Below are 9,504 nucleotides of genomic sequence, written 5' to 3' on the forward strand. Positions count from 1 at the left end.
TGGCTAACAGGTCATTACTGGGAATAAACTGTAGAAAATGTGTTATATTATATTTTGAATAAACAACCACCTATTCATTTACGGCATTCATTTGAAATGAGCTCAGTACATTTTGCATCCAAACCAGCTGTTGCCTTGCATCCAACACTGTTATCTTAGAGAAATTATGTGTGCAAAGATTAACATTGTTACTGTCTATGTAGTGTATTTATATTACATTGCCTGACTTTTTTAGTTTATGTTGCACTTGGTTGGTTTACTAGGTTTTTAGAAAGATGCTCTGAACAGTAATAAGTGACAAAATGTTTACTACCATCTTCTATCATGTTAATTCAATTTTTTTTGTCTTTTCTGGTTTATGTTTCCTGGATTACTTTCAATGATTAAAGAAATTGGTGAGTGTAGTTTACAATGAGGCCTTAATGCTGTTTTTTTTTTTTGTTCTGTAAGGCAAGCACTTTTTATTGACAGCGTTTCACAGTATATAGCTTTGCACCATGTTGCACCTGTCTGTTCCGTGACAATTTTTCATTACTTGGTTTTAAGTTGAGTGTAGACTACTAACAAACTGTTCTAGATTTTTAAGAAACTCCTCTGCTGCATCAGTGTATAAGTAAATACATTTTTTATTAATCAACCAGAAGTCAATAAAGGTTATTAGATCCCCTTGAGTTATGGTTTGCACTTTGTTCTGACAAAAAGGCCTACCCCAGGACCGCCATGAGTCAGTATTTCCACTGACAAATGGCTCACACATTATTTGTCAGCTTTTTCTTCATTTCATTGTTGAATACCACTGAGTTCTTACAAATTCTGACCCAAAAGTCCACAAATTATGGCATTTCAATCTTGTCACACCAACCAGTGTTTGAAGATGATGCCACATGATCATGGACTGAATGTGTAGCTGATCAAACCGTAAATCATTTACATTTTATTATTATTTTTATTAACATTTTATTTGATACAAATTCTTCTTATTTCATTCTTCAGGTCACAATTTTGGAAGTGAACATGACCCCGAGACAACAGAATGTGCTCCATCAGAAGCCGATGGAGGCAAATTTATCATGTATCCTGCTTCTGTCAGTGGTCAGTGGAAAAACAACAAGGTACACAGGCACTCCTCTTTAATATAGGAGCTTTTTTGACTGCCAAACTGACATAGCTTCTGACAGCCCTGAGTGCTGTTACTTCTCAGCGCAACAGTTGGCCCATACTAGTGGATCTACGTGGATAATGCTGTACTTTTTCGTTTTTCTATGAATGGTTTCTCCAAATAAAGTTACAGTTTGTGGAATGGATTGGTTTTAAGTGCCCGGCCTTCGATTAGGTACCCTCCCTCCAATAGGTGCCGTATCCTTTTTTAGCCGGAATTTGTGCAAAGTGCCGGGGCGCTTTCTAATTTTACATTCTTTGATTTACTACACAGCTGTTCTCTCCTTGCAGTAAGCGGAGGATTTTAAATGTTTTACAATCCAAGTCCTTCTGTTTCCATGGTATTTAACATTTATCAGTTCAAGTGATTTATAGGAAATGACAAAACGATCCTCACCAGTGAACAACAGTCGAAGAAATTTCAGAAAAAGACGCTGGTAAAAATTCATGTTTTTACATGGTTTTTTACACCTCGTCAGGGAACAAAGAAGAAATTTCCCCACTCGCAATAAGTGAGCTCGTAGCTCAGTTGGTTGTGGCGCCCGACTAGTATTTCGAAAGCACGGGGCCAGTTTGAATCACGTCGAAGTCTGAATTTCTTTGACTTTTTCCTTTGCAATTTCTTCAGATGTAGTTCGCATGTGTGGATTTTACGTTATTTGCCTTCATCTACTAGTCAAAAGAATATTTATTTCATTTACACGAGAGTGATGTATGCGTCAGTTCTAAAACCGTTACCCAGAGCACACCATGGCCATGCATTAGGATCTGTTAACAGGGTTCGCATGGGTCCTGGAAAGTCCTGGAAAAAGACTACAGGTCCTGGAAAGTCGTGGAAATCTGCTTAACCAAGCAATAAAGTTTTCAAAATTAACGTTGTCAGAAATGTATTAAGAACGTTTGGAGGATTGACTTTGAAATCTTAGGAATGAAAGGGTTTAAGATGAAATTTGGAGTCCTGCAAAAATCAATCCAAGTCCTTCAAAATCCTTCAAATTTCAATGTTTCTGAAAAAGGGTACGAACCCTTTGTTTACCTAGTTAAATAATTGCAGCAGAATGAGGCTTGCTGATCTGAATTCACTCGCAATCAGCCTAAAATTCAACTGACATAGTGATGATAGTTTCAGCATCTAAGAGAATTGTTACCACAGTCTAAAATGTGTGACTCCCAAAGCGTGCTGTCAATTTTACCAGCTTATTTGAGAATACCAATGCATGTAATGATAGTACATGCTTACCATCTAACTTTATGGTCTGTTTGATCACAGAACCAAGGACCGAAATCTGCGGTAATTACAAGAAAGAAAAAGACGAAGAATGCGATCCGGGTGGTATAGTCCCTCAGGAAAGCCAGTGTTGTACCAAAGGCTGCAAGCTTAAGTCCACAGCTCTGTGCAGGTTTGTGTTCCGAGTTCCTAAACCTTGTTATTCATACTTTTCACTTCGATAGTGTTACTTTAGGGCTCGGTTTGGAGCAATTATTAGTGGTTCATTGACACAATTAATTTAAAAAATGGAGGAGTAACCAGGAATGGGATTTTTTTTCGCACAAAGTGTTCTCTGGTAAACTTGAGCTTTCGGCTTCCATTCTGCAGTCTTAACAAAATAAAACGTACAAACGCGAGGCTAGAAACATATGCCAAACGAAAGTGGGAAAAGTTGTTTAAAACCTGATGGAAAAAATAATGCAAAGGGAAGTGAGGAATATTCTTAAAATTATGAAGGAACAAAAAACTAAGTAAGGTTATATGATAAAATTTGTAACCAGATAACTCTTAACCGGAATATCCATAATTAATTTATTAAAGGTGTTGTTCAGTGAGTGATACAGGCATACTTTGAGAAAAAGAACTCCAAGTGCTTCCAAAAGGAGTCGAACTTCTGAAGCTCTACCACTGAGTTGTAGGAGATGTGTGGTAGGCTAGGCCATTTAACTGAGTGCATAATGACAAACTTCCTGCGCACTGCAAGGATAGCACTGTCGATATGTGCTGCTTATGCGCAGTGATGATGTAAACGAGAATGGAGAGTTTTAAGGCTGGTGTTGTAAGTAAAGGTGCATGTTTTTTGAAACAGTGACGGCTATGACTCACCATGCTGCAAGGACTGTGTGTACAGCAATTCCACTGAAATTGTGTGTCGTGAAGCTGATCCAACCAACTGTAAAAGCAACGCTTACTGTGACGGAAAGAGTGCCCAGTGCCCTGCGTCACCCAACATGCCAGATGAGTCTGACTGCATCGACGGGTTAGTTTGTTGTCTTTACCGCTGGGATGTTACTGAACCACAGATGCTGATTACATTTCTGTTTGACGGTTTCAAAATTTTACAGAGTGCTGATCCACTGATAACTCGTGGCAGCCAAAATAATTTTATCAACCTGTTCATAATTTTAGCAACTTTGGAAAGTCGAAGACAACTCTTTCAGCCAAATATCCTCTTGCATTTCTGTACATAATTTTGGATCAATGTCATTATCAGTGATCCATAATTTTTGCAGATATCATTGAAAAAAGAAATACATCAAGATATTTATTTTCCAAACTTAAGCACTCACCATCTCCAGAGTGAGATATCTGCAACGTGTATGTAGGCCGATGTAGTACTGAAAAAGGGATCAGTTTATGTAAGTCGAACACAATGGACTGGTTGCGTAAACAAAGTTAGTCGTTGCTTACCAAAACCGCGTCCTAAACAATCCCCAATTTAGCTGAACCTTTCTATCTGAACATTTATTTAAGAGAACAGCGTCAAGGGGGTCGAAAGCGAACAGTGGAAGATCATTCATTTTATGAAATCAACACTTATTGAGAAAGCGTGAGGCCCACTGATTACGTAAAACCGTGGACCGTTTAATATTTTCAGAGGAACATGCCGAAATGGAGTGTGTAGACCTTTCTGTGAAGCCCGAGATCTGAAGCCATGTAAATGCTCCGGTGTGGATGATTCCTGTAAAGTTTGCTGTCAGGGAAGCAATGGAATTTGTGTACCTTACAAAAACAACGTTACTGGTGAAACGACGGAGATCCAGAATGGGAGATCATGTCAGAAGGAGGGTGTGCAGGGCATATGTGTCAATGTACGGAAGCATCTTTGTAAATAATTTCAATGCCTGTTTTTGAAGAAAATAATATTGCGAATGTGCTTCACGATTTCTCCATCTTGAAAACTTTACATTCAGTTCTCAGTTTTGTTTGTGGTTCTCGCCTGCTTTGGCGAACGGTCTTTTTAGAGAGTTTTTGTTTAATGATATTTCTCTTTGACACTCGATTGTGATTCAGATAATGTTGAGAAATTGTTGAGAAATATTAGTCTTAAAGCACAGTTGGGTACCCCTTTCCTAAAAGGTATCTGCTCTTCGCGTGATACTGAGCTGTGACATTCGCTCAATTCTGTTTGTTTGTTTTTCATCAGGGTAACTGTGAGAAAAAAATCCAAGATTTTGTAGAGAGATTTTGGACATTTATAACCACCCTGGACAGCAATACAGTCGCTCAGTTCATGAAAGACAATCTGGCTGGGACAGTTGTGGTGTTGTCATTGCTGATTTGGGTTCCTGCCAGTTGTTATGTGAATCGGATTGTAAGTAAATTAGTTCCTCTCTCTAGACAGCCAAATGTGTCGGTCTTTTATTACTCGGGTTTGCTTTATTTTCTCACCCATCGAAAGAGAGAAATGCTAGTTAAACCGCCCGTTTGCTTAACTTGTTAGGAGAAATGCCATTAACTATATTTGAATTTACAAACGCTTTTGTAAGGAGTGGGAAAATCAGACTGTAATCTGCTACATGTAAGAGGATCATAATATCAGAGTTTGAAATCATTTAATAATAACAGCAAAAGCTGGCTTCTGAGCAGTGATTAATTAACAGCTCTTCACCGAAATGGAGGTGGCTGGTGGTGAATAGTTATTTTAGTATATACTAATAGAGTGAGGTAATATAGCATAAAAAGATTACAATATTTCGGACGCTAGTCCTTCACAAGTTGCTCGGAGGTGAATAGTAGGGGATATTTGGAGTTTGAGTAACCAATCAGAGCATGCCTTCAACGCTATCTACTGTCTCAGTATACTAATTGACATTTCTTTCTAATTTGTGTAAGACTCGTCGAGTGTACTGATCCTCGCCTAGCAATTACTTTCTGCTCAGCGTGCTCTGTAGGGATACGTAAAGGCAAAGGACTGATTCAAGTTCACTAAAGTGGTTGTTTTTCCTTTTTTTTTTTTCTGACTTAGGTGATACTCATGTTGTTGAACATCCTGTTTTTAGCTTTATGTCTTTTTTTTCACTTGTCCTATTTTATTTCCAAACTCGTATTGTAGGACAGGAAGAATGACAAGAGGGAATCACTAGAAGCAGAATGGAGGGATTCTAAGGTATAATAATACACGTCACCTCATCCTTAATCAGACGCTATGTGGTTTGTTCAGTCTGACGGTAACGCCAAAGAAACCAGTAAATTTTCTCAAGCAATGGAAACGAGATGCGCGTGACTAAAAAAATTGTTTTCGACCTATAACGAATTTTTAACACTCGGTGAGATTTCTGCTGTCAAGGAAAGGTTGTCGAGAGGTTAACAGCAGTGGAGCATGTGGTGCTATATACCAAAGTTTGTCTGTCAGTTTGATGGAAACTTTATCATGTCATTTTGGCGAACAGTGTTAAAGCTTTTGTAAAGTACACCGGGGGTAAACTGCTACCTTTTATACATGCAAATGAAACACGTGTGTCGGGTACACCGAGTGCTTGGCCAACTGAAACCGCAATACCTTTTCGCGAAAATAGAATCTTTGGGTATGGGGTTGCCTTCATCACATACTATAAAATAACTGAGATAACACAATTGCCCTGATTGGTCAAAGCCCATCTATATAACAAACCCGTAGTTATGTTATGAAGGCAATAGATCGTGCTTCTCTCGGTTTCCGGCTCGTGATTTACAAACTTTTCTCGTGGTATCCTAACATCCTGCGTGGGTTATTACCCCCGCCGGTAACCAATAAAAAAAACACTCTTCATATTTTACCGCGCACCTCATGCTAAGCATTTTTGTCCTTCCGCCTGCTGGTTGACTTCAGTTTGATCAGTTGTAGTGCGCTTAACAAACATAAGTTAACGAGTTTCCGCTTCTTCCACAGAACACTAAACTTCTTCGTCAACCGTTGCCAACAAGTAAAGGAAACTTTGTCTACAGACAAGACTCAATAACCCGGTCTTCAAAAGCTGACAAGCCTTTCAAAATTAAGCCGAAGAACATCAAGACGCACAGAACTCCTGAGCTTGAGTACACCGCACAACGAGAGACTTACATGTAGGGGGTTTTCAGAGTGAATGCTAGCTCGTCAATCAAGAATCGAAATTAGTTCAACTTAATAACTGGTGCGCGCTCATTTGGAAGTCAATTCCCAGCCAGAGTAAAGCTTAGTGTCAGGGGTCACTTTTGCGTTGTAAAACCAATGAAGTGCATTCGTACTGGTGCTAACACCGAGAAGCCCATTTTTCAGGAAGACGTAGTCAAGCTCAATGCTGGGGTAAAAATCTGTAGCAAAACTATAAGGGTTCCCAAGATTTATGTTTTTATGCTTGTGACGTTTTTGCACATCATAAACGTGTTTGTAGTGTGATGTGGGCCACAGCCTATTTTATTAACTTTGTAAGATATAAGTTAATTTGCTAGAACTACAGCACTTTAATTGAAAATGCTACATAAGTCTTTCTTGAAAGTGCAAAGTTATCGATTTAAGAGCCGATACACATGTTTACATTCTGTCACGTGACTGTTTCATCAGTCGACGCCGTGTCGTTGGCTATTTCTGTTCAGCGAGAGATGAACAATTAAACGGTGTTGTAAAAACGCTATTTAACACTTTGCTTTGTAATAAAATTCAGACAGGAATTTTTTCGAGGTTGTACTGGAGTTTGTTTTCTGTACATGTTATCAATCTACTTTCCAATGTAGAGTTAAGGCTGATAGTTTCGAAAGAAACTGTTTGGGGCTGCGTCGGTGGGAGTAACGAAATAATTTGGATATATCAACAAAGTTGAAATGGTAAATTGGCCACGGTGGCCAATTTACCATTTCAACTTTGTTGATATATCCAAATTACAATGTAGAGTTAGCTTGTCTCACCCTGGGTGTTTTTGCATGACTTGGTTGTACAAGTGTACTCGATTTTCACCATTCAATCTGTATTTGAAAATCTTTGTCAAGGGACGATTTTTTTGTTACCCGTTTGCATTTAACACCGCAAATTCCTGACGAGAGATTCTCCCTTCTATTCCCAAAATACGAACGACAGTCGAATATTAAAGTAACATCCTCAGAGCAAATATATTCGAACATGTTATACTTCAGTGAAGAATTAGTTTTTTTGTTCTCTCTCATCGCTCCATTCTATTAAGCCTTCCAGAAACTTCTGATGAATTGCACCCAAATTGAAAAACAATCATCTAAACGGTGAACAACACTTACTTTCACTGGCTGTCACTGTGGACTAGAATGCCTTGCAATATCGTTTTGTTAGTTAATAACTCCATCTCGATTTGGGAAAGAGAATTTAAATTATAAGGAACACTTAAACCAAACAACTCATTAAGTTTCTATGAGTAAATTAAAACAAATAGATAAATGAATTAATGGACATAAATAGCAAAGGGGGCTACTAGTTTCGAGAGGAGCGATGCATATGTTTGAGAAAAGGAAAGACGGCAGCGTTAGTTGTGATTGATAGACAGCTGGTCAGCTCAGTGAAAAAGAGATCGATGCTTATTTCAGCTCTCCGCGACTCTAATTGAATTTGGTTAGAAATTCTGTTGACAGATTGATTGTCGTCTTTTCAGTCTTCTAGTTAATTTAAAATAAAGCGTACGTGGTCCTTACTAAAAGTTCGGCATCAGGCGAGTATCATTTCCGGAGAGAATATTGCTCATAGAATAATGTAGAATGTAGTAAGTTCTGAGCCCCTCCCTCGCTTAGCTTCACTGACAGCCAGTCTTAACTCTGAGGAATCCCGTTACTATGGTTTGCCTCCTATATTAGTTTTTGTTTGTTTACTAGCACTATTTATCCATGACTACCAAAGTGATCATATTTTCAATTTAACGGTACCTAGACAACACGGAAGAGAAAGGTATCATGGCTTCTTTTGTGAATGAACTTCTATCAGTTGAGAAAAGGTGAATAAAAGGCAATAGTTAAAGTTTTATAAGTTAGCCTGGACAGAGCATGTGTCGACGGCCTGCGTAACACCTAAAATTCGATTTTGCGACTCCGATGCATGCTTATTCGACTCTTATCACAGTTACGATCACGTAGCCTCCACTAGCTGGATTTATAGATCACGTGACATTTTCGATTGACTCGGTAAATTAGGGTTCTCCAAGAAATTACGAGTGGTAATTTTTTTTTTCTCAAGGCAAAACATTTGTTAACAGAGCTCGGATTATTAAAGAACTTTTGCTTCTTTTGCTCTGAGATCCCCCATTTTTCTTTTTTTGTGAAAGAAGAAATTAAAAAACGGGAGAAAAGAAATTTGGTGAAACAAACAGCTGATGTTCCTTTGCAATATCTGCGGGACAAAGTCAGCTTTTTATCTAAAATCCACATTTTGCTTTGTCAGTCAAGCGGAAAGTGGGGCACGTCTATGAGCCTGATAGAGCCCCATTTTCTAATATGACAACACCGATGAAGCTGGATATCAGACCGCACGCCGGTCCTTCCTGCGTCCTGTTGTGACCAGGTTTCATAAGAAATCATCAACGTGAACTTGTTTTGGGGTTTATTTATTCGAACATCTTGTTATGAAGAGAATTGTCGAAGAAATAGGAATAGATAATGTGCTACACTCAGCGCAAAGAAACGAAACAACACTTGTCAGGTTTTGTGTTGACCGACCTTATGAGTAATCTTGCCCAGTTGAAGACCTCGCTGGAACGTGTCCGTGGAATATTGTGTTGTTTTCTTGCACGGTGTGATAAAATTCAAGGACAAAAGCACATTCTCCCGAAAACTAGCATTTATTTACATATTGCTGAGTATGAAACTGGACAAAGCAATGTTTGTTTGACAAAATCGTTTCGCCGAAGTTGAGAGACTTTGAAATGTGATCCACTCCCAAAGATAACTCTTTAAAACGGAGAGCAACTTGTTACACTTCAAATGTCCCGCATGGATAAAATTTTTAATTAGTCACAAATTCTAAATGGACACTGGTTTGGTCATCAAAACGTGTAAATTCAAATTGGATTTGTGTACAGGACTGCGAAATGATCGCCGTTTTACGTCTTACTTCGTCTAGATAAGAGCGCAACGATGCTATGTCAAGTATTACCCCCAAAATCTCT

At 38.6% G+C, this 9,504-nt stretch overlaps 1 protein-coding gene and 1 long non-coding RNA gene across 3 annotated transcripts in view; one reads left to right on the top strand and one right to left on the bottom strand.

Annotated features, from left to right (window-relative positions):
• The window catches only part of LOC148738317 (uncharacterized), a 38,991-nt gene that overhangs the window by 4,018 nt on the left and 25,469 nt on the right, over positions 1–9,504 (bottom strand). The gene's annotated exons all lie outside the window — the stretch shown is intronic.
• Positions 365–7,066, top strand: LOC148738318 (disintegrin and metalloproteinase domain-containing protein 17-like). The gene is made up of 9 exons (XM_088747221.1): positions 365–395; positions 994–1,112; positions 1,433–1,499; positions 2,429–2,558; positions 3,237–3,407; positions 4,026–4,239; positions 4,575–4,742; positions 5,484–5,537; positions 6,300–7,066. Exons 1-9 carry the CDS (start codon positions 380–382, stop codon positions 6,474–6,476), a joined length of 1,116 nt encoding a protein of 371 aa, XP_088603347.1. The 5' UTR covers positions 365–379; the 3' UTR covers positions 6,477–7,066.

The sequence above is a fragment of the Stylophora pistillata genome, chromosome 2 (genome assembly GCF_964205215.1).
Source record: "Stylophora pistillata chromosome 2, jaStyPist1.2, whole genome shotgun sequence".
Classification (NCBI taxonomy): Eukaryota; Metazoa; Cnidaria; class Anthozoa; order Scleractinia; family Pocilloporidae; genus Stylophora; species Stylophora pistillata.